The 25,469-nt window shown below is 38.7% G+C and overlaps 2 protein-coding genes across 2 annotated transcripts; one reads left to right on the top strand and one right to left on the bottom strand.

The window, feature by feature from the left end:
• Positions 1–169: 169 nt before the first annotated feature.
• On the bottom strand, positions 170–6,544 carry srsf3a (serine and arginine rich splicing factor 3a). The gene is made up of 7 exons (XM_071527026.1): positions 6,459–6,544; positions 4,922–4,986; positions 3,969–4,179; positions 3,750–3,884; positions 1,280–1,318; positions 1,078–1,164; positions 170–920 (listed from the first exon to the last, which is right to left on the bottom strand). Exons 2-7 carry the CDS (start codon positions 4,926–4,928, stop codon positions 893–895), a joined length of 507 nt encoding a protein of 168 aa, XP_071383127.1. The 5' UTR covers positions 4,929–4,986; positions 6,459–6,544; the 3' UTR covers positions 170–892.
• Positions 6,545–13,231: 6,687 nt separating this feature from the next.
• On the top strand, positions 13,232–25,137 carry fkbp5 (FKBP prolyl isomerase 5). Its single transcript, XM_071526973.1, has 11 exons — positions 13,232–13,453; positions 18,801–18,933; positions 19,186–19,330; positions 19,523–19,665; positions 19,837–19,951; positions 20,145–20,301; positions 20,888–20,978; positions 21,220–21,303; positions 21,432–21,617; positions 21,939–22,178; positions 22,777–25,137. Exons 2-11 carry the CDS (start codon positions 18,829–18,831, stop codon positions 22,873–22,875), a joined length of 1,365 nt encoding a protein of 454 aa, XP_071383074.1. The 5' UTR covers positions 13,232–13,453; positions 18,801–18,828; the 3' UTR covers positions 22,876–25,137.
• The last annotated feature ends 332 nt before the right edge of the window (positions 25,138–25,469 follow it).

The following is a 25,469-nucleotide window of genomic DNA, read 5'->3' as shown; positions in this document are numbered from 1 at the left end:
CAACATACTTCCTGGATTGAGTCAAGCTTCATTTTCCACATTTACTTTAAAAGATCACTTCACTTTTGAGTCTTTCTACTCCTACTACTATTTTTGCAGCATTACCATCATCTCTACCCAGATATGACACTGAATCAATATAAAATGTATAAAGGACACAACATGCAGATAACATTACCTTAAAAGAATTTATTGAACAAGCTTTTTAATCACTGCTGCAACACAAATTTCCAGTGGATCAAGCAAAGTTGAGGAGTAAAAGCCTTCTTTTGCAAAAGAGATGGAGGTAAAGCCCAGAATTACAGACGACTGAATAGTAAAGAAGCTTCAAGGACAGCCTGCAAACAAGAGCACCCACTACCACCTTGTAAAATTAGACAGTGAATTTAAGTTTTATGCATCTGGTATACGGTATGCTTCTTCCATAGCTGATGCACCTCATCTAATACCTCACCAGTAATGCAAGAGACAGAGGGAAAAAAAACAAAAATCAGAAACACATTAAAAACATCAAATGAACTTTAATCAAAACAGTTAAAAAAAAATAAAATAAAACCCAGAATGTTCATGGAAAGTAAAATCCCAGTATTCCATCTCAAGACATGCAAGGCAAGACAGTATTCATTTCATGTGAATTGCAAATTCAAAGACAAAACATGTTTCAACAGAGTAAAGGGGAAAATCGTCAAAATCAACATTTGCTATAAGAACTGACATAAGGGAAAATTAGACTTAAGTCCTTAGTTAATTCAACAGATTGTTACTACACAATATGCAAGGTGGACAACGAGGTTGTCTTGAACTGGAAAAAAAAATCTAAAAAGAAAAACAAGACTATAAAAATTTTCACAACCATAACAGGATTCTGCACATGGATCATCCTTTGACGTCTTCATTTCCTCTCGTTAGACCGGGAGCGACTGTAAAATGAATGAACAACTGAATAAATGCCAAAGACTGAGAACTTAAAAAAACAACCAAAAAACAAAATCAAGCTTGTGTACTGACTGCCAGGCATATGTGATTCTACAAGGGAATTTTGAGGATTGTTACAAATGTGCACACTAACACACTCACCTCCTTGATCGTGAGAACGATCTTGAGGGCTTATGGTTCCTGTCTCTGGACAGAGACCTATCTCTGCGCCTGTCTCTTGAAACAGACCTGGTGAACAAAACCACAAAGTATAGACAACCTTTAACATGTATTAAAATCATTCATTTTTGATAAGAACATGGTTACAATCACAGTGGAGACAAACAGGTGTTCATAGGCTTACCTGCTGCGACTGCGGCTGAAGCTCCTCCTCCTCGGTGATCTAAGGTGTAGGTGTGGTGAAAAAGAAAACAAAGAAAACATTTAGGATATAGGGACTTTAATAATGTCCCGTTCCATCACTTAACCTCTGGCATTCTTGATCCATAAGGAAACATGGTCACGCGTGGAAACGTGGTTACACGTAGTTCCTTGACTAACAGGAGGATCATCTGCATCCGTGAACTGAATCAAGACATAGACCCATTCCACTCATTAAAAAGGGAACTTTTTCCAATGAGCACCAATCTTGGAGCCAGATTAGGGAATAAGAGACAAGATCAAGGCTCGACATTAAGGCTCACCTGTGACAAACACCAAGTAAAACATGTTAAAAGTTGCCAAATATGACAAGTGCAATTGCCCATTGCTTTGTTACTACAAAATTGGCTTGTAACACTGCAGGTGAAATACACTTTATTGTTCAACAACACCTGTAGCTTAATGCGTGGAAAATGCTCTCCACAAAGTCCATGACAAAAGTAAATTGCTCCTAACAGTGAATCTGCAAGGACTGTCATCAGGTAGCACTGAAGCCACTTGCAATCTGCAAGTGGCTTCAGTGCTACCTGGCTTTACAGGTTTTCATTTGCTCAGGATTAGGAGCTGCAAAATAACCTTGACTGAACTGTGCTTTTTATTAAAAAAAACAAAACAAACAAAAAAAAAAAAATCAGGAAACTAGTGCACTGGAAGTGACAGAACATCTCTCCATGTAAAAAGGGACAGCAAACAATTATTTTGTCTCTATACTTCTCAACAGTACTTTTAGTTGGACATAAAAAAAATAAAATCCTAAATTTATTCCCATGAACAATTGCTCAAAATGGCTTAATGTCGAGCCATGAAAATGCACTCTGCACAATTAGAGCACACCTGATAAATTTTCTTCTTTGAATTTTTCAAGCTGTAGTTAAAAACTGACAGCCAACAGCTCCTTGACCACAACTTTTGAGCTCAAGGTTTTAAGTTTTGCAGCTCTGTACTATGGGAAGGACTTCTAAAATTCTTCTAATGGTCTAAATTACATAATGAGGGAAAACTGTCAAGCAGCTTTGAAAGCTAGATTAAGCATAAAATCTACAAAGAGCAGGATAAAAGCAACTTACTATTTTGGGGGATTTGGACAAGATAGAAATGACGCAAGGAAGCCAGACTGGCGGTGAGGGAGGTCGAATTGCAGAGAGGATTTGCCACATGATGCGAATGTTGGAGAAATGAAGTTGCTTGGTTGGCTGGTTGGAGGGGGTAGTTGTAGATTTTCCCTGCCTTTTAGGGGGGGATGGGTGGGGGGGAGGGGTGTAAGCCATGAGCTGTTCCCGTAGATAGTTGTGTTGACAATAGAAAAAGTAAAAACGCTGATTGGTCGATAATGTGAAGTGGGCCGCTGTCGATTGGGTTAAGGTTGGAGGAAGAAGAGGAGGATGCTGGGAACTGCATGCTCAGGAACCAAAAGGTTGGTGGAACCTGACGACTGGCGGTGCGCCTGGGTCATGTGACAACACCAGCCAAGCTGATTGGGGCACGCTGGTCAGCAGTCACATGATGTGAAAGAGGACTAGTTGACTGACTCAGATGGTGAGAAGCGTGGTGGTGACTCTGCAACGGGGTTCAGTTTTATTAATATAGATGGCAACTGAACTGAGAAATAAAACAAAATTTACATCTGTAGAAAATAAATGATCTAAAGTTTACCTATAAAAATGTTTGATGGATGATGAAGTGCTAACTCTCTGTCACTTAAGATGTTTCCTTAAAGCAATTTCACTTTGGTAGAGCATTGCCATTTTTTAAACACACATACCTTGGTAAGAGTTCATGAACAGTCAACCTCTTATATAAGCTGCCCTGGGGATTGGTGGCCAGAATTGCTCTTCAGACTATTTTCCCAGACTCTTAACAATTGCACACAAACTAAATTACTTTTCAAGAAGTAGGGGAAAAAATTATTTTGGGAACATCAACAGTTCATGTGTGAGGATAACGCCTTTTTAGACTGTGCTTTCACATGATAGCAAGTGAATGACATCACAATGGATACCTAGAGCAGCGAGATTTGCAGGTTGACCATTGATGAACTCACATTTGGGAATGCATGCTAAAAATGAAAATATTCCACTTAAGTGACCCATAGCACCAAGAATAGACAAAAATTGAATTTAAGCCATGAAAATGACCAATTAGAAACTTTACTCCCTATTATACTTTCTGAAATTTAACAAAAGCTGACCCATAGGGCCAATTTTAGGCGGTTGGCATATTTAAACAGCTTTGCCTAACTAATTGATATTTTGGGAAGAGTGAAACAGCTAAAGATTAAAGTGTGTGGGGAATGCGATATCTGCTTTGTCATTTGCACTTCACAAATCACAAATGTATTACAATATGAAGCAGAAGTAAAACAGTAAAATTAATTTTAGGTAGGAAATATTTACCTGCGTCTGACCGGAGGACTACGGCGCCTATAGTCCTCCCGGGGGCGTCTACTCCAGGATGGAGGAGGTCCACGGCTCCTTGAGCGCTTTTCCCCATTGGATAACTCGACACGCACTCTACAGCCACACATAGTCCTAAACACAAGTCATCACATGAGGGTCAATGCACAAAGATTAATGCAACAAAAGAAATAACTAAAAACGTGTTTTAAGTCTTACCTTCCATCCAGTTCTCTCACAGCATCATTTGCATCTCTGGGATCCTCAAACTCTACAAAAGCAAAGCCTGGGGGGTTCCTGGCAACCCATACGCTCCGTAATGGACCGTAGTACCCAAAAGCCCTTTCTAACTCTGTCTTATTCCCATTATTTCCTAAATTTCCAACGTAGACCTTGCAGTCAAGGGGACAGTCTCTATGAAGAGAAGGATCTGAGAGGAAGGGAGGGAGAGAGAGGCAAGAAATAAGATGTAGGTAGCATGTAGCATGTGTATGGTCATTAGTTACTCTGACTCATCCATGAAAGCCTGCTGGTAGGTTGTTACAGATATAGGACTATGTTCAAACTGCACTTTTTTGGGGCGTGTTGAGCACCTGATTCAAGTCTTTTTTTTGACCAAGTACAACTAGTGCTTGGACAATGGTCCAAATGGGACAATGGAAACTTTTTCAGTCATTCAATTCTTTATAAACAAAATCCCAGGACATTTTTTTCAAGGATTTTTCCAGGTTTGGAAAAATAAACATTTGATTTCCACTACCTAATACTGTGCAAATACACAGGAACTAGTTGCTGGTACATGTGTGAAAATTTTGGAGGGAAAGTTTTTTGCTTCCATTTCTTTGCCACTTTCACAGGAATATTCACTATTATTTTGTAGTACTAGTTATAAGTTACTTTTTTTTTTAAATCTATTTTGAGTGGACTACTGCAGTTTTTCATGAGTTAGTGTCAGTGTGGTTAGGGTTAGCTTGTGAGTAACTGCTAGCCTTTCAGTGTCCTTATTAATTCTGTGGAATGGTGTGAACTTTTGAAGTAAAGAGACCTACTTTAAAATGTAATCAAATACATGCCTATCCGATTAAGATTAAACAATAATGCCTTTAAGAAATGATACAACACAATATGCAACCGGTCAGACAGAACACCAAGACAGTAATATGTCATCATACCTCCCATTTCACCTAGTCCAGATATCTTTTGGAGTCGTATTTCTGAGTTGTATCGTCAGGTGTGCCTACAAGGAAAAAAGAGGGGGGAAAAAGGAAGCTGCATGAGGAGGGAATCTCAGGTGGGTGAGAACAGTTGTAGACCATAGTGCATCCGAAAACTTTTCACTACTGCTCTTTTCTTAACCCCACCCAGCACTACTAGTGCTGATGGAAAAAAAATCTCTAAGACATCATGATTTCATTTTGTCCGATTCAGAACAGCTTCCTCACATCCTAGCATTAACACTTGGAATGCACGTTATATTTTACAGCAATAGAACAAGAAGGCACTTAATTTCTGGCTTTAATCTTCGACTCTACTGGTCTGGTGGCACAGTTCGGCTTAAGTTTTTTTTTTTTTTTTTTATTCAAAACATAATTAAGAAGACAATAATACAATAACCAAGACAATAAAATAAAACATTAAAAAGAGAGAGAGAAAGTTTAAGTTAACACAGTAGTCTGACCAAACCGGCTCTCTCCACTGGCTCTACAGTGAAGCCCCAGCAAGCCTTAAGGCAGGTATGTGGGTGCAGTTCAGATTTTCAAACTAATCGAAGATAAACTAACTCGATAAAAGCCAGAGTTTGTCAAATTTGTCGTTCAACTTTGAAGCACTCCGGTAACATGTCAAACTTAACGTGGTCACCTGTATGCAACTGTATTCAACTGTTTAGCCAAGTGGGCAAATAACTTAAAATGGCAATCTAGAATTTGCATATTGAGCCGCCAATTTGAAGTTGCATGAATCGACAATTGATTTAATGTCAAGTTATGACTCCAACATTCACAATCGAATCGTGAGATTCCCAAAGATTTCCACCCTACACACTAAGAAGCAACTAGGACGAGAGGAGAGCACAAATTAGGCCAGCTTGATGCGCTTCATTGTTTTAGACGAGTTTGATTAATGAAGGCCTATACCAAAAATTGCGCCCTGAAAGGTGCCCGTAACTCAAGACATTTAGAAAATAACAATTATTGAAGTATGCAACCTCGACACAATAGTTTATCAAAATCCTAAGCACTGCTCACAATAAATGGCCTTTTCCTTTAAGCATTAACGTTAGCTCTCAGGCAGTGAGCTAATGCTAGCTAGCTAACCTGTTAGCTACCGACAGTCGGTCGCGTGTCTAAAACGGTAGCGCTGTGTTCATTGTTAACTTAAGCTGGTTAATGTGGCATTTTTGGTTGACTTAACCACAATACATCGTTAATGAATTCAATTGGTTATAACTTAACAAACATATTAAGCTAGCTAAGATGGCTAACCCACATGAAGACACTGGCGATATGTTAGCTGGCAAAGAAAGAATGTGGTAGCTAGCTAAGTTAACATTAGCCATGGCGGCGTGGCGAAAATAGTATTAACTAGGTTCTAGATCCACCCGGATGAGCTAACGTCAATGTTTCTTGATAGACGACGTGGTGGTAGCAAAGCAAATTAATCTGCTTTAGAGAGATAGATATTTTTTAGCTATTAATCAACAAATATTACCCGCAAATGACACGCCGCCCGTTTCCAGTAGCTAACTAGCTTAACTTCAGATGTTGTTAGCAGAGCGGAAGAGAGGAAACAAATCCATTATTAACTTCCTCCTTATTCTTCTTCGTCTATCTGTAAAATGGCGGGTCGAAAACCAAAATGAAGGTGCATACCGCAACCTACTGGACGAATGTGTAACGTCACGGTACTACATCTGTTCAAAACTCACTACAACGCTTTCTTAGTATTTCCTGTTTCCTGTCTGCCCAGCAGAGTAATGTATTGCACCACACTATACTCTGATGAAATTGAAATAAAGACAATAACAATCCATGATATATATAATCACATCATTCTAACCCTATATGGGCATTGATACTGTAATAAATATTTAATCCATTCCTGTTCTTTCAAACATAACAAGTGAATTGTTCATTCAGAACCATTCAGATCCATGGGAGATGATGAAAACTCATTGTTCGATATTACCTGTCACATTTTAGACACAATTTACAAAAAATGTAGCACATTTGTTCCCATCTCTATTGCCATTAGTTTATAACGATAGAAATGAGGCAAGAACTTTCTTGCTATCTTCCTCTAGCCTGTCCTTTATCTTTTGCAGATACTTAACAGCAGCAATAATGATTTTGTTGACAGTGTGAAGACCCTCTGCTTGCTCTTCCTTACAATGGCAATCCTCATCAGATCCACTCCACATCTTTCACACCAAGATAATGTTTTTGAACACATAATGGCAACACCCTTATTCATATGTGAAACATCTACATTATCAGTATTGTTATATTGTAATATTATATAGTGATATATGAACCTTTTAGCACTTGTTTTTACCATTGAGGAAAGTTAGCATAAATGAAACAAGAGAGGCAAAGAATTCAAATTTAAATTTTTCCAATTAGATTCAAACAGAACAAACTTCTGTAATTTTACATACAAATACATTTTGAGAATTTCCTCTATCTGACTTTGCATACATTTCTGCCAAAAGGATCCATTGCATTTTTAAAGAAATTGTACAAGATATTCTTATTCTCATGATAAAAGAAACAAATGAACAAATGCAAGTAAGAACAGAGGCACAAACAGCAAAAAGATGGATAACAAAGACACACGTTAAGCAATAAACTGACAAAAGTGAAAAGAGCCAAAATAAAGAAAATGACTTCCACTGCCAAGGGGTTTGAATTACTGAGATTTGACTGTAATGCTATTTATAATTTACAAGACAAAATTAGTAAAGCAATAGAGCCTGTGGGTTTGAGCTCAACTTGAGGGAATACCAAGAAGGCCATACTGTAGGTAGGAGGAGGACAGATATGTCCAGTTTGCCCCCTGCTACGTCTCTCTCCCCCCTGAGCACCAGGCTCACCGCCTCACACAGACACACAACCCCTGACAAGTGCTGCAGTCGGCATTCAGCAGGGGGAGAGGCGTTAGTGACTCAAGTGGACATGCAGCTTTCCACCTCTCTGACGCCTCCTGAACTCCAACTCCTCACAACACTCCCACACTCAAAATACAACAAAATTATTCATTTAATGTGTGCAGCCATCCTTTCCTCGCTGCATGCTATCAGTGAAAATATGCAAACTGTTTTAGTTGTTAGCGAATTGTGTGAAAAAGATGTTTCATCTAAAACATATGGGTTAAGCTCTTAGGTTATCACACTTGCCCTAAATAGAGTGTTTAATCAAACACTTCAGGGAACTTCTTCAAAGCTGCCAATAATTTGGAATCAGTAATAAGGCTGTTGACTTTGTTCTGGAGCAGCAACTTTTTTAAATTGAATGTCACATGTTTGTGATTATTGCTCAATTGTATCACTCTCTAATACGAATGGGTAGGACTCTGACTGCCACTGTAGACATTAAAATTATTTACCAACCAATTTGCTCTCAAGCTTTGAGCATAGACTGGTTGGCATGATAGATCAAATTACTGCTTGCTAGGCTTCACTGTAAGTGACTCTAGATAATTTAATGAAGAGTAATTATCCTCATTCCCTCTATACGTTGGAGAAAGCCCCCCATGCTTATTGTGAAGCTCCATGGCAGGAGCTTGATGGTTTACAGCAGGTTGGAGACCTTGTACCCTTTTTTTTTTATCTAACTATGTATTCCATCCTGCATGAGAGTAATTTAACTCAGATGCAACTCCAAAGCTGAATTCCCACAAAGTGAGATTGCATCACTTGCTGAAAGAGCAGCTGGGGATGCATACCAAGAGTCAGGTGATGTTTATACATGGTCAAAAAGACAGTTATTTCTAAAAAAAAAATAAAAAAAAATAAAAAAATAAAATTCTTTACAGCATAAAGTCTTTATCTGTCCAAATGCAGTATGTTTGAAATTTGATTGGAAAGACCATTGTATGTAATAAGTAAAAGTGATGTATTTTTTATCTGATATGAAAGAAATTATCATCAAATTAAAGCTGATTCTCTGTATGTTAACCTTAGGCAACATATAATCGGTCATCCGAGGACAAGAGTTCAGAGCTAAAAATGTGTCACTGATCATTTCACGGCAGTTCTAAATCAAACTTAAAATGATAAAAACTCTGAGTCACAGTCCCAAAGTGTTTCCATTCATCGGTCTCAGCGTGACGTAGTTTATTTAGGGTCCTTGGCAAGAACAACGGTTAAGATCCCTTGCTTCAGAGGGCAAAAGTTCAGGGATAAAAGGGATCAAGCAGGAGATTACGCCGCTGTACGTAACGCAGATGCCTTGAACACAAACAAAGAGCATTATGTTGCTCAGCTTTATTTTAGTCGCAGTGTGCATGTTTGTCTGAGAGCAAGTGCTTCTCTTCCCTATCCGCAGCACCTGTCTTTCATATCACTAAACAAAGGGATCTTTTTTTTTCGGTTCAGTTCAGTTTGTTTTCTTGGTATTCCCTGCTGTCATAGGATTCTCCTTTTAGCTGTTTGAATGAAGGATCTCTTTTTTTCATGCATCCACTCAGGGCAGTGTGTTTTTCAATCAGATTAGTACAGCACATTCTGTTCTGTTTCACTTCCTGATGACTGCGCAGCCCGTATCCCTGAATGAACCCTCCCTCGTGCTTTTGGTTACACTAAGACGGTCATTCAGACAGACATATACTTACAACTGCCTCTCAGAATGTGGTACTTCATGCAGTATTTAGTAAACACGGTAGCCACTTCTCAAAGAAAGAGCTGTTGTTCACCGTAACAGAGAATATCATATAGGAATCTTTCAATGAAATAAAAAAATATCAGCCCAACTACTATTATGTTGCGTTATGCTGAGTCAACTGTACCACTCCATTATTAAAATCTTTTCACTTTCTTCTTTTCTAAAAATCTGAATCACTAAACTACCATATATATATATGTAAGGATAGAAGCAATTCTAGCACGCAACTGCATTTTTAAAAATATATTTTCAATATTCTTGCTAGTCTATTAAAACCTCAAACCCTCTAATTCTCCTGCTTCTCTATACATTCTAGGACAAACAAGGCATCATGATGTTCCAGAAGACTTCACACCTCAAGGCATGTGTCAATAATATAGAAATCTATTCATGGTTTCTATTCACTTTGATGATATACACAAAGGGACTTTGGGAACTTAAAGGGAAAACAAACCTACCCTGAAACAGAACATGTTATTTGCATTGTCTTGAATAGTTCAGTTAAGGATGTTTTTTTTTTTTGGCCTTTATTTGATATCAACAGTAGAGAGAGACAGGAACGATTAGGAGAGAGAGAGAGAGAGAGTCAGAGAGAGACAGAGAGAGACAGAGAGAGAGAGAGCAGTATGACATACAGCAAAGGTCCTCTGCCAGATTCAAACCCAGGACATTGCAGTTATGTGCCTTAGCCAACTAAGTCACCAGGACACCCGGTTCAGGTAAGGATCCATGAACACAAACAAATCTCTGCCAAAGCTAGAGCCAAGAGAGCCAAGACGCTCTTCATGACTGACTCCTTTTTTTTTTTTTTTTTACAGCACTGGTTTTAGCTTTGGGTGGGTGGTGGGGTTTTATGGGGGTTGTCCATGTTTACAAATAGTGATCGTGCTCTTAAATGCTAAAAATCGGTGTTCTGTTTTTGAATTTCTGCTTTTAACATAAATAAAATATCCTAATATGCTATCTATTTTCTACAGTGATGCCTTGGAAGATTACCTCTCAGCCACTGTTGATGACATCCCTGTGGGTTTGCAGACTCAGGTCCACCTGTGCTATGTCACTTATGATTAACAAGAACATCATGTTCAATCCCATAACTGCTGGCTCTCTGCCAGTGATTTGGTGCAACAGCTTCCTCACCCCCCCTGACAGTGGAATTCATCTACCAGACACCTGTAAAACTGAAACTTACCACTGTTACAGGCCTAAATACAAGTGTGAACACCGTGGAACAGACTGAGTGGTAAATAATCTCTCACATGAATTTAATTTCTTGATTCAGTTAGTGCTAAATACCACTGCTGGCTTATTGTTGTACTAATTACCACTAACACACTATGTTCACACTGACAGCTTGTGTCATATTTGATTTTTTTTTTTTTTTTTAGCAATTATTTAGCTTTTAATTAAAAAAGATGATGAACATAAATACAAGCAGCAGACATAAAATACTTTGCTGTCAAATGTTTGATATTGATTACATAAACTAACTTTGAAGTATTATACATTATTTGATAGGCTATACCCACAGACACCAATCACAACCAAACTTGCCTTATGGACTACTACTTGGTCCATGAGCAAGTGTTCCAATTTTCATGACATTTGGTCATTGCATTGAGAAAAATCGCTATGGTGTCCAAATATGTGCCGTGGAGGGCTGAGAGTCTGCAGGTCTTCCATCCAACTAAGCACAACTCCAGCTCACCTTAAATCACCTGGTGTAGTGTAGTGTGTGGTTGGAAGGAAAACCTGCAGACTCTTGGCCCTCCACGCCACGTGATTGGACACTCCTGCTCAGAGAAAATGCCTTTACTAACATGGTTACTCAATCCTATACTAAACATTTATACTGTTTATAATGACAGGACCACATCATGGGGTTATAGCCAATTTGTTATTGACCGTGAATATTCATTAGTTCACTGGTTAATGGGATAGAAAACAAGCAGCAGGCTATTCTGGGTCCTGAGGACCAGGACTGAAGACCACTGTCTTATATCTTCTGGCTAGACCATTGGCTTTTGAAGAAATAAAAATATAACTGAAAATAATAAAGCAATGGAGTCTGAGCTGCCCGTTTGGTTTTGAATCCTAAAACATGGCTACAAGCCTGCTTTGTGTTATTTTTAGTCATTATGAGACATATCGTGCCTTAAAAAGTTTCCAGCTAGCTTATGTTGAATTAGGCCTGGCCAGTATCTCTAGGCTAGATGGCAAATCTTTCACGTGTTGGGATCTCTGCTCAAAAGATAACCGTATAATCATACTCGTTACGCATTTCAACAGTAGGCCTAATGTTATTACTTTGCCTATTACTCCCTGACAGCAGTAATTCGTTACAGCAAAGCTCTGCCACTACAGCCCCAAAAAGGCGTCTGCATGCTCGCTTTCTTTCAAACATCGCGGTACTTTAGTGACCTTGCTGATGTACAATGTTCTCCTCATCCCTTTGCCAGATAAAAGCAAAATTAAAAAAACTAAACTCTTCTTCATAGCTATAAGACAGGCTCGGCGTGAGAGGACTGACAAGTAGCCTAATTCTAATGAAATGTACTGATGGGGTGGGATAGGCTACTTGTCGTTTTTGAATAATTAAACTTCAATTTCATATTTAGACAGGGTGACAACAACAGTAACTATTTATGTCTCTAATGGGTAATGGTATAGGCTACCTGACATATAAATAGCCTTGTAATCCGTTACATTACTTGTTACAGAGGAAACTATAGGCTATTGTAACAAATTACAAACACACTGCAGTGATATAGGAGTAAAACATAAAAAGGGGTAAACCATGATCTTCAGTCAGTCATCACAATAAGGCAAAGAACCACCAATGTAAACAAAAATGTATATATATATATATGCTATATATATATATATATGTTTCAAAGGAAAACATCCATTTAAGCATTTTCTTAATACCCTACCTTTATATAAGTTGATCGTAACCTACTATGGTGAATGCTATGAATTTACATCACAAACAGTTAAGTCAAAGTCTCTTCACTAGGCTAAATTAAAAAGAAAGCTGGGCTGTTTGTAAAAAGTAATCCGTTACACTACTCTTTACCGGCGGAGTAAAGAGGTTTCTGGGCTATAATAACGCGTTAACGCCCGACAGGGACAGGCAGCGTGCGTCGGTGCTTATACAGCCTCCTGGGTCCTGTACACACACACACACACACACACACACACACACACACACACACACACACACACACACACACACACACTGAGCAATGTTGATGAAGTGTTGTCAGCTGAGCAGAGGACAGCCTGCTGCGGTACAGGCTGTTCCCGGTGCAAAGCTGAGCGCGCGCGGCTCCGCTCGGCACGGCACGGAACGGGTTACAGGTCAGGGTGTCTATTGGAACACAGTGTTCTCATCAGCAGCGGCAGCGGTACAGCTACAGTACAGCCGGAACATTGTGTTACTTTGTGGCTTCTTTCCAAGACCTGCCCTTAATTTTACACTAAAAGCCCTCCCACAACTCTCTCTCTCTCTCTCTCTCTCTCTCTTTCTCTCTCTCTCTCTCTCTCTCTCTCTCTCTTCTTCTGCTTTCCCCGGTGTCATTTTAATTCTCTACTCCATGTGGCTACTACTCCAGCATGTTGATCGTCACTAGAGCCGACTGTAGAAAAAAGAAAAAGGAAAACAAAAACCACGCACAACTGTGGGCAGAACATTTAGTACCCTGGCTATGAGAGGGGCGGGCTTGAATTAAGAGGAATAGAGGCGGCTAAACCGTTGCGATACCGACTGAAATTTCAACAGATCACACAGCAGGAGAGGAATTAAAGAGAGGAACATACAGAATTGTAAGTTGTTATTCAATTTATTCTCTCTACAGCGCTGCCGGAAGACTTAATTAAGAGTTATTAGGGTTATTGGATTTTGGTATTTTCTGTTCAACATACTGACTGAATTAAAAAAGGTTAGGATCAATAGTTGAATTTGCGTAACTATGGGGGCAGTTGAGGTTACAGCTGTAGCCCACTGTCCTCACATATAATAAGGGCTGATATGACTCCGTGTGTGTGTGTGTGTGTGTGTGTGTGTGTGTGTGTGTGTGTGTGTGTGTGTGTGTGTGTGTGTGTGTGGGGGGGGGGGTACTGGTTCCCACTGGAGGTGGATGAGGGGTGATTTCCAAAAGGACATCACTTCAGCCAAATGCACCCAGAGCACCTTAGTCTTAAGTGTACATAGACAAATTTAAAGCTTTTTTAACCGTGTAAGTAGGCTGGCTACTAACATCAGAAGTTAGTTTAACTGTTTCTTCTGTGCTGATGCCTACTCTTTTGGACTTATTCAAGACCTACGCCTGATCCAGTGGTACGTTTCCTATGGCTACAATACATAATGCTAGATTGAAGTTTAGACTCTGAACAATTAAAATGATATGAGCATTTTTCATACATGTGTTTAGATTTACACAAGGTAGTCAGGGAGAGGGAGACTTAACACTGACGTCAAAACAGGTTGAAGCAAAGTCTCAGAGATGAATCAGACAGCCTGAGGGAGATATTTGTTGATGATAATATTTATCTTTCCAAATACTTTTGGCATCCTAAAATGGAAAGACAATTAACAAATGGGTAGTTCTCTACCTTTGTTTTGAAATCCCTGAAAATACTGTTGAATTCAAGCAGTCTGTACTTTACCTTCATAGCCACTGTGCTATTTCACAGCCAAATGAATTATATTACAATACTTATGGAGCTCACTTAATTACTGTAGGCTATCACATCAGCAGGTTAGAGGTCAATTATAAGCTTTTACTGTTAAAAACGTGTGGTAGTCTATCTGCCAGTTTCTTTTTCTAGCTTACCAATTTATTTGTCCACAGCAGGTCAGATTAACCATTTCACCCTTCCCATTTCACACAATGCTTCACTCTTTATACATGCCGGCCTATCAGGCTGTGTCTTACACCGTGTGTTCACATGTTCACATGTGGATCAGCAGTGAAGCACAGACTTGAGATTGGGAGCGCAGAGGCTCAGTCTGCATCTGTGGATGAGATCTTTGCTTCATCGTGTTCTGCTCCTGCATTCCTCCGCAGGGGGTCTGAGTTAGCTCTACCAGCTTTTACTCCCTGTTCCACATTTGATGAAAATATTTTTTAGATGAAAATGAAAGAATTTTTACCTATATTAAGTTCTACATCATCACAATATTATTCCATTTGCATTACACATGTTCTTTTTTTTAGACAAGGTGTAGCCCATTTGAATAAATATAGTTTGGGTTATTTTCCATCCTAAAGTGATGCTGTGCTGTAACGGGGGGGGGGGGGGGGGGGGGGGATGTCTCAGATCGGTGAACACCATCAGGCTTTGCTAGCAGGGAACTCTGAATAGAAGGAACATGGTGTTCAGACACACACACGACACACACGAACACACACACACACGCACACACACACACACACACACACACACACACACACACACACACGCACACAAATAAATGCATTTCTCTAAATTATCTAGCGTTACCTCATAGAAATGAAATTTAAAAGACAGAGTAAAAGGTTTTTGCTGAAGAACAAAGCCAGGCATTTTGAGTTGGGCTTGTGTTGAATACTGTAGCAACAAACACTTCATCCTTTTGGGTGTAAAGTGCCAGAAAATGAAAGAACCAGAGCAAATTGTACAAATAAGACAACTCTTGATGGTTCTTACCCTGTGGTATTTCCTAAGATGTTACGCTCAGACAATTAGTGCCAAAAAACCTTCATTAACATTCAATGCAATGAGCTTATTGCCAAATCTTCTGCTTCGATGCATTTTTGTCTAAGTTCAATTGCTCATCGTTCATGTTTGCAGGCCATTTTCATGTTCATACATAGAACTTATTTAGTGTGGTAGAATTACATAATATTAGCACATGATCATCAGCAACAATTATTGATGTCAGTAGCCTGAAAGTCTGACAAGTGCACTGACTGAAAAATCTGGAAAATATATGTGTGGAATGTGAACTACAGTTCCTCCCTCCTCCTGAGTTTATAGCCTTCAACCGCTCCTGTGGAAATGTTCAGTGTCCATCAGTACAACTGCCGACTGGGCAGCTCTCAGGAGTGTGTGTGTGTGTGTGTGTGTGTGTGTGTGCATAACCTCTGCTCTCTCCGTAAGACATTTCACTAAATACAAATATATTCTTACTTAATTTTACAGATTAGATTAGGTGTTTTTTTTTTAAATACCATGCGCTTCAATAGACCAGAAAAACGATCTATCTATCTATCTATCTATCTATCTATCTATCTATCTATCTATCTATCTATCTATCTACAGTATCTATCTAATAATAACAATATGACATTATGTTACATAATATTCAGTGCAGAGAGTTATAAAGACAGGCAAGAGATAGGGTGTGACGAGATGAAATTCTTGAGCGAGATTTTAACCTGTGATATCACAAAGTGAGCTTATCTCACACTATCTTTTAGTTTACCAATTCTTACAGACACAAATAAAAAAAACAGCTTTTGTCTCAGCCATGGAAGAAAAAAACAAAACATAAAAGCATAAACCTCAGTTTATTTTCCTGATTATACAATGGCTAACCAAAAAAAAAACATCAGCATAATTTTTGTAAGAAGTTGTGTGATTTATCAGGATTGAAAAATGAATTTTTTTTGCTTGTAATATATTTTTTAATTGCAGTAGGTCCTATCTCTGTTTCCTTGATACCACTTGCTGCTCAGCCTAATACCCATCCCCTAATGGACATTAGATGTTTATGCCATGAAAACATGACTTTACAACTCCAGCAAACAGTGCTTACCATAGTAACAACCTAGCAACATAGTCCCGTAACAGCTGTGAGCTAATGCTATGCTATCAAGTGTTACTGTCTCAACTGCTGTCTGTAGATAGCAATCAGTAGATATCTGGCAGCATTCTTAACATAGCTAACTAGGTTGTTCATTGTCTCCAAAACATTGTCAAGATAATTCCCCCAGGCAGATTGGAAACGTCTGCAGCCATGCATATGCAGCCATGACAGCCAGGATCAGTGCATGTCAAGCTTGAAGATAGGATGCATGATTGCTCATGTGATGAGGAAAGTATCAGCTCTAACACCAACAATGTCGTTCTGACTTTGTTACTTTGCCAAGGCTGCTAGTGCAACGCTTTCTTGCCATATATGGAATCTTGAGAATGAGGCAGGAAGCATGAAAAGCAGTGTCCAGACCCGGAAATTGATCGGTACATTGAATTAGAGAGGATATTATACAGTTGGCACTACTTCACACTCAGGCATTTTGGCTGGATATTTTATGAACCAAAAGCACACTTCCTAGCCAATCAAAATGTATTATCCAGCCCTGACGTTTCATAAGTATGCAAAGTATTCTCCCTTAGGATGATGGATAAAAGAGAATATTGGTAGAATATTGAATAATGTATTGTCTTACATTAGAGTCTTACCCATTAGAGTCTGATAAGTTTGTTTGACATCCTTGTGGTCATGTCGATAGACTTTCTTTTCTTGACTTTCTAAAATTTTTCTCTGTAGTTAACATCCAGCTTTTTCCACAATTTTATCACAATCCATAGGAAATTACTAAACTGTTACATTGTTGCATTATTTTACTGTTGTTTTTTAAATGTAAATATCTATCTATCTATCTATCTATCTATCTATCTATCTATCTATCTATCTATCTATCACTGTTTCACTGGCCCATTGTTACATAATGGCATTGTCACAGAAAAAAAAAAGCTGTGGTTCACTTTTGGGACTATTTTCATGATATTTCTTCCTTATTTGATAATATTCAGGGAGAGGCAGAAAGGTGGGGGAGTTACAGTGTGTTACATGAAACAAATCACAAGCCAGATTTGACCTGTGATGTTATCTCAAAGTATCTTTTTGGTCACCATTACAGAGTGTATGTAAGTATATAGTCAGGCCCACTCTTGACTGTGTGTATGTGTTTAATTAGTTGTGCAACTACATCAGTCATAGGACATATAATGGACGTACCTGCACTGGGTTTCAGTGAGGGCCACCAGTACAAAGAATATAGTACTAGAACAATGCTATTTTACGATGTTAAAATAGTGTTTATCAAATGATAACATCAAATAGGTATAATAGATATAATAAAGGTCAAGATTCCTCTGAAGCTGACATTTCTAAATGAGGTTCTATTGTACCGCAGATTTAAAGTTGGTGTCCGTAAAATATCTAGATGTTTGTAGCCCATGTTGTCAAAGAGCACAAAGGGACATTTTCTAATTGTCTTGCATATACTTTAGGCAGTGCAGCAATGATTAAAGTAAGCAATGTGACACTTTCTCTACCATAGATTTGGAGTTACGCAATTGGTTCATCTGTGGGGGATGAAAAACGGAGTTGAGTGACAGTGAGACTGCAGTGCAAAGTATTCCTCCACATAGATCTGGGCTCACTGCTCATCTGGCTTTCATGTATTCTGAACATACGTCTTTACATATGTACCGGATACATAATGGGGAGGAGAAAGTCATGTTTGCTGCAGCTGGATTATGGAAATCATTAATACAAGCATTCTGATCTGATGGTTTTGGGAGAGATTGTGATCTTTTTTCCTAGACATCCAAGCAAGAAGTCCAACTCCACAAATTTGTTAGATTTATTACATCATGTGTCGTGCGCTTAGTTTTGCATCTCTTTGTTGCTTGATAAGCCATCCATCAGATACTGCTCAATAAAACCATGAACCGTATTAACATATATCAGCTATATTGTTTTTCTTACATCAAAACACAATCAATGTCATGTACAGAATAGTTTACAGTGCACTATAATTCATAATCATATTTGATGTTTATTTGTGATGTTCAAATTCCATGGTCATTACCACAAATATGCGTAGGAACATCCTGAAAAACTAAACCGTCAACATTCATGTTGGCCACTAGGCACATTTTTTTTTGAAGAGGCTGTGATAATAAATAACTGCATGTTGTGGACGCTTCATTTTTTTTTTAAAGTTAAGCAAAAATTAGAAGACAAAATAAGCCAACCCATATAATGATATCTAAGTAAATGGAGTCCAGTGGAAGGAAATCAGAATATGTCCCAACGTGAAAAACTGATTTCTATATACATTTATATACATACCTTTGCTGACATGTAGACTTGTGTGTTTACTTATGTTTACAGTAAAAGTGTGTGATGCCCGGATGCAGAAATGACCACTGATAAGGACCTGTGTATGGATGGCCAGTCAGCTACAGCCATCTTTGCTGCCAAGGGTACAGATATAACACCCAACAAAGACCAAGGAGTAGTCAAGGTATTTATTGTCATATCTTTAAATTTTTATGTTTTATTGTGGCTGTTTTCATGCACACGCCAGACTCATGCTCCCACTTTCCTTCTATCTAGCATGATTATCACACACACGCACGCACGCACACACACATATTTTTGTCTGTTTTTGTCTGTTCTGCCTGCATATTCCTATTCCAGGCCCTATGCCTGTTTACTCTGTCAGATAGTGGAGGGTTATCAGCTGGACTGGTTGCTGATCTCTCTCTCTCTGCAGGTTGTGAAGCGTCAGGGGGTAGATGGAGACCGACCTATGATTGGGGACAAAGTGACTGTCCACTACACTGGAAAACTGCTCAACGGGAAGAAGTTTGACTCCAGTCTAGATCGCAAGGAGCCTTTTTGCTTCAATGTCGGCAAGGGTGGGTGTCTGATTTTCGTAAAGCGCATTTCAGTACATTATGTGCCAAACTCAGTTGTGCCGTACTATAGTCCCGATTTTTATAATTATTAGATTCTTAGCTTTCATGATGTTCCATAACCTTTGGGGCAATTTTATGAACCAGCAATCCTTCCCCTCGTCATTTTTTTAATTAACCTTTTCAATTTCACAGGACAAGTCATCAAAGCCTGGGACATTAGTGTGTTGTCTATGCAGAGAGGAGAAGTGTGCATGCTACTATGTAAGCCAGAATATGCATACGGATCTGCTGGGAACCCCAACAAAATTCCTCCCAACTCATCACTACTGTTTGAGGTGTGTATGTCAGGACAGTGCTGCCACTTGTTACATGCTTTGGCATTTTTGTTTGTTTGTAAACTGTCATGCCAATGAAGCACATTGAATTGAATTGAAAATTGCTGCCGCTTGTGCCATGCATGATCTGCAGTGATTGTGATAAACAGCAGCGTGTGTCTCCCTCTCTAGATGGAGCTCCTCAGCTTTGAAGGAGAAGTGCTTACAGATGATGGTGGCATCACAAGAAGAATCAAGGTGAAAGGGGATGGTTACACGAATCCCAATGACGGAGCCACTGTTGACGGTAAGTCCCTTCTTTGTTTCATGGATTATTATTACTCCAAATAGCCACTATAACTGGTTCGCTGTTACATCAGAGATTAAATTGTAAAGTTTGCATTAGCAAGTAGCGTAACACAATTACATAGCCATAAATGTGGAGTTAAGTCTTCAGCTGTATACTGTGCCGGTGTAGATTTGTGCCATGTACTCCACAGTGCACCTGGAGGGGAGCTATGGGGGTCGTTTGTTCGACTCCAGGGACGTCCGCTTTACTGTTGGTGAAGCTGAGGATAAGGGCGTTCCTCTGGGAGTAGACCGAGCCATGGAGAAGATGCAGAAAGGAGAGTGCTGTATACTTTACTTAAAACCCAAGTAAGTTACCCAAATATTTCAAATGTGATCCATGTCAGTTTCTGCTGTGATGCAACACACTTTAATCTGTCTTTATTTGGGGTTTCTTTTGGCGAGTGTCTCTACTAGATGTTCTAGGGACAGATCTACTAGGGACAGTAGGTCCTTCCTGAGACCTTCTAATCCTAAATACAATCAGCTCCATATGAACTATAGACCTTTTATTTCATGGCACTCTAAGTATTTGGACATATTATTTATGTATTTATTCATTTATAACAAAGTAATAATTTCCCCCCCAAATGGCTATTTCCTGATGTTTCCTCTCATTTGAATATGCAAAGGAGAAGCTCCATTAACTAAATCCAGTTCACTATTAGACCTTTGGCCAGTCTACATAAATTACAATTCTAATATGCAGTATTTCAACAAATTAAACTTTTAACTATGGAAATTTGAACTTTCATGAACTCTCCTTCATAAACTATGCATGTATTTGAACTCACTGGGCTGTTTTCACCAGTCCCATGTCCTAAATGGTTTCCTTTATCTCTGGGGAAGTTAATAGTAGAACAGGCTCATGCTCAGTCACACTTTATTTTTGCAGGTATGGCTTTGGAAGAGAGGGTAAAACAGAGTACAAGATTGGACCAAATAAAGATGTTGTATATGAAGTTACCCTTAAAGACTTTCAGAGGGTGAGTTCTGCTTTCTAAAGGAATACATTGCTAAATGAGGTTCTGGCAGTCTCTAGGTCAGTAGAGGGGTCAAAGTTTAAAGATTTGTGTGTCTGCTATTTTGGGTTGATTTTCCCTTTAAACTAAGTGAATTTAAGCACACTAGACAATGAAGTTTCAAATAATTCTGCGATAAATTTCATCTGAATACCAAAAAACCTCAATTTCCACTCTGTGACACTAACTTAAGTGTTTCCTCAAGGCCAAAGAATCCTGGGAAATGGACTTGAATGAGAAGCTGGATTTGGCTGCTGGAGTTAAGCATAAAGGGAATCAATATTTTAAGGTACAGTTGACGTCCTGGTCTTTCAGTTTAACAAATGATAATGGATTTGCCGTTAACGTGTCCGTAACATACAGCATGCACCGACAATGTTTAAGAAATTGCTATTATCTTATCTATCTCTATATTAGGCGGGATGGTATCACCAGGCAATCATCCTGTACCAGCGTATTGTGTCCTGGCTAGAGATGGAGTGTGGTGCCGGGATGGAGCAGCAGAAGAGGATACAAGATTTTCTTTTGATATCCCAACTCAATCTAGCGTTGTGTTTCCTGCGACTAAAGGAGTTTTCACATGTAGTGGAGAACTGCAACAAGGTGAGTTGCATAGATACACTACATGTGTCGACACAGCTCATATATTTAAACACACCTAGTATACAGTGTCACTCTGTAGGAGACCAACCTATTTCCAATTAGATGGCTTTACAGTGAGTTGAAGGACACAGTTTGTATTCAAATACTTTTCTGTGATGTTTTGATATTTTTCCTTCCTAGTAGAACATTTGAGATATTTAACTTTCATGCAAAATAATACACTGAACACAAACACGTAAATGTTGTGCTTGTTTTAGTCCTCTGGATGAGTGGATCTTTAACCAATTACTCTGTGTGTGTGTGTGTGTGTGTGTGTGTCAGGTGATTGAGCTTGATGGGAGAAATGAGAAGGCTTTGTATCGCCGCGGGGAAGCCCGTCTCCTCCGTAATGAGTTCAGCCTGGCCATGGAAGACTTTCAGCAAGTACTGCAAGTCAACTCCTCTAACCAAGCAGCTCGCGCTCAGATTTCCATCTGCCAGCACAAGATCCGGGAACATCATGAACAAGACAAGAGGATCTATGCCAACATGTTCCAGAAATTTGCAGAACATGATGCCAAGGTCCGTAAATTTCATGTTCTCAGCTAAATTGAAGGAAATGGATCTCACCAGACAATCCCAGATAAAATTATTTGATATTCATGACAGAACTCCTTCACTCACATTCATCATTATAGGGTTGATTTCATTTTCTTAAAAGGTAACAAACATTGTAGCATTTTCATAGTAATTTGTTGTGTAATGGTTTTTATTCACTTTCTGTGGTAGCATACTGACATCTAGTGTTCATTCATGTCTTTTTGAATTTTCTTGCCCTCTGGTGGCCCATTATTTGCTGCTGCTGTCCTCTGTTAAAAAAAAAAAGAAACTATGGCAGGAGCATAGCAATAACAACATAAAATGTAAATTAATTCATTTGTTACAACAAATGACAAAGAACAACACCTTTAAACCTGTGTCAGGTTAAAAAACTGTTTTATTTGGTTAGGTTAACACTCATACGTGGGTGATGAAGAATTTTCAGATGTTCTAATGAGGCATATTCTGCATAATTTTCATAATTTGCATTAGTCTAATGACTCACCGTATGATTATTAACTAATGAAAAAAAATGTTTATTTTAAATTGTTGTAGTCATTTGTTTTTATCTCTCCTACAGGTTGGGAAGATGAAGAGGAGGCGGGATGAAAGTGTGAAGAGCGATGAAAACAGTGAAGTGGGCATTAAACGACGACGGAGGAGTCAGGACTGTCCATAATAACAGGGACATCTAAAAGGGAGAAAGGCAGGCAGGCCTCTCTTTGCTTCCAGTGTCGAGCCCAGGGGCAGAGGCAGGAATGGAGTCGGACAAAACCCTCTAATCCAAACCTCATTATCCCAAAACCCCATGTCACCATTCCTGCATATAAAGCAGAGTGTGAGTAGGGACGTTTGCAAGCCAAACAGCATTTCTCCTGTCACATGGACTGCTCAGCGGCCGCGACGCGCCTCCCAGTGGAGTCAGTACTGCACAAACAATGACAAGTTAAGCCTTGATAGATTGGTGATCAGTTTTACCCACTTTTTTTGAATGCTATGAGTTTAGCTCTGCAATGACTTAAAAATTATTCAATTGCCGTTGTCATTAGGCTACTGTTTAGAGTTTAGATATGCCCACACAGTGTGTATTTGATTCCCACGACTGCACTTGCTGGTATTCATACCTCTGACTTGTGTTTGGTATTAAGCCTTTCTTGGGCAGCTGCATGCATGGATCACGAGATGTTCGGGATTCAGACTTGAAACTTAAGCTCTTATTTGATGTGCAATATGTGCTCTGGATAAAAGGTGGAATAAGTCAAGTGACCCCAGTGGTATTTTGAATAAAAACACAATCAGTACTACTGTTCTGTGCTACAGTAAGCAAAAACAAGTTGCCCATAATAATGGATAAAAATAATCCATGGTTCATAATAATGGATCAGCATTTAAACTATTACAAATGCCCGTTTCATTCAATTAATATTGATATGATCTCCAAATTACACAAAATAAATAATCCTCCACACATCAACTTTCACAATTGTCATAAATCATTGATACAAGCCTTAAGTTATCCATCAGCAGTAGCCAGAAGCAGATAGTAGAATCTGAAAAAAGCACAAACTAGAGGAACTATTATACCAAAACATGAACCTGTAATTCTGGCTATTAACCTAACTGTTTCTAAAAATGTGTCTTTGGTTATCTCAAATAACAATTGAATCAATATATGACACACTGAAGATGTCACCTTTCATTTTATCATCAGGCTAAAACCTTTAGAAACAGATCAGATCAATACATCTTTTTTAACATTCTGTAGCCCAGGCAGTAGAAGGTAAATTGTGAAGTTAATTTCAGAAACACATTTAACCTGTTTTTTTGTGGGGTTTTTTGGGGTAAGGGTCAGCCATTCTTTAAGATAAATTAGACCACGGTCATGTATTAAAATAATTTATCAATGAACATGTGCATGGTAGGTCAACCTACTTTGTAATTAGTCGTTGAATTTTTGTATCCATGAAATACATCAGGCAATACAAGTCCTCTGTTTTATGAAAAACCAATGTGCTATCATAGGTAGGCGACTGCAAATAAGATATTTCCACTCCTGACTTTTGGTCCTGACTTTTGGTGAATTTTGGTGATTTAGGAATTGAAGCTTCTACACATTGTATGTTGCTCTATGTCAGCTAAATGCATATAATGCACAAGAAATAGCTCTAAATCCATTTAATTTCTTGAAATTGAAAACAGAGAATTTGAATTGAAAACACACACACACACACACACACACATCATTTGAATTATCAACTTGACTATTTAAATATTTCTTAGTTCTGCGCAGCACGTATCTGAAATGAAAAACTTTTCCAACTGTCTGTTCGTATCTGAAGAATGTACAAACAAGCCAAAATTCAACCAACTGGGAATATAACCAACTTTCAGTTATAAGATCATCATGCGGCTCTTGACCCAGTGAATATACACAGCAAAGAGTAGTGCAGCACTATTCCTAATCACTGTCAGAAATTATAATAATCACTATCAGAGCCTCTCACATTGCCACCTAAGGAGATGTTTGATAGTAGATTCACCCCACCCACATCACCCCAATCCCACCTTTGTAAATGAAAAAGCCGATGTACTCGTACAGGCTCATACTTCTGTGAGTACCAGTGGGAAAGGGAAGTCAGTCATGGTAACAACAATGAAGCTTTAAGTATGAATCGTCAAAACCACAGTCCTCTCTGAATCTTATCCAAAATCTTTGTATTTTCCTCTACGTTTTTGAAATTGTGGTAATGTGATCAAGTAGAGCATTTTACAGGTGTGTAGTTCTGTTTGCATTGGTCCAGCAACAGCTGTCTCTGTAGTCCACTGCTTTTATTTTCTTATGTATGTGTTAGATTGTGGAGAATAATGCACTTTGGCTAAGATTGTAAAACCACCACTGTTGTCTTTTCATGAAAAGCCTGGATAAAATCTTGGCTATAAACATTAGAAGTTTGTTAAACATTGGTTGGTTCAGAATGAAAACCTTAGCTGTCTTAAATATTTTGTGTAAACAGCATGTACATTCAAAAAGAAACATCAACAGTCTGTGTGTGTGTATGTACGTGTGTCTGTGTGTGTGCGTGTGTGTGTGTTACCGCTTTTGTCAAGGAATATACAGTGCTCTTTGTTAGCAAGGTTTTTGAATAGATTATTGATAAATGTTTTCAGTTTAAGTGCTGCTGGCTATAAACATTCAAACATTTTGTACAGCATTACAAATGAGCATGAAGTACTGTTTTTTTCTAGCTATTATGAGGGTAAATTGTGGTAAAC

The sequence above is a fragment of the Centroberyx affinis genome, unplaced genomic scaffold (assembly GCF_046629955.1).
Source record: "Centroberyx affinis isolate AG114_WGS23_722 - 3 ecotype Tasmania unplaced genomic scaffold, CSIRO-AGI_Caff_v1 ptg001484l_1, whole genome shotgun sequence".
Lineage (NCBI taxonomy): Eukaryota > Metazoa > Chordata > Actinopteri > Beryciformes > Berycidae > Centroberyx > Centroberyx affinis.
This window is presented reverse-complemented; position numbering and strand designations above follow the sequence as displayed.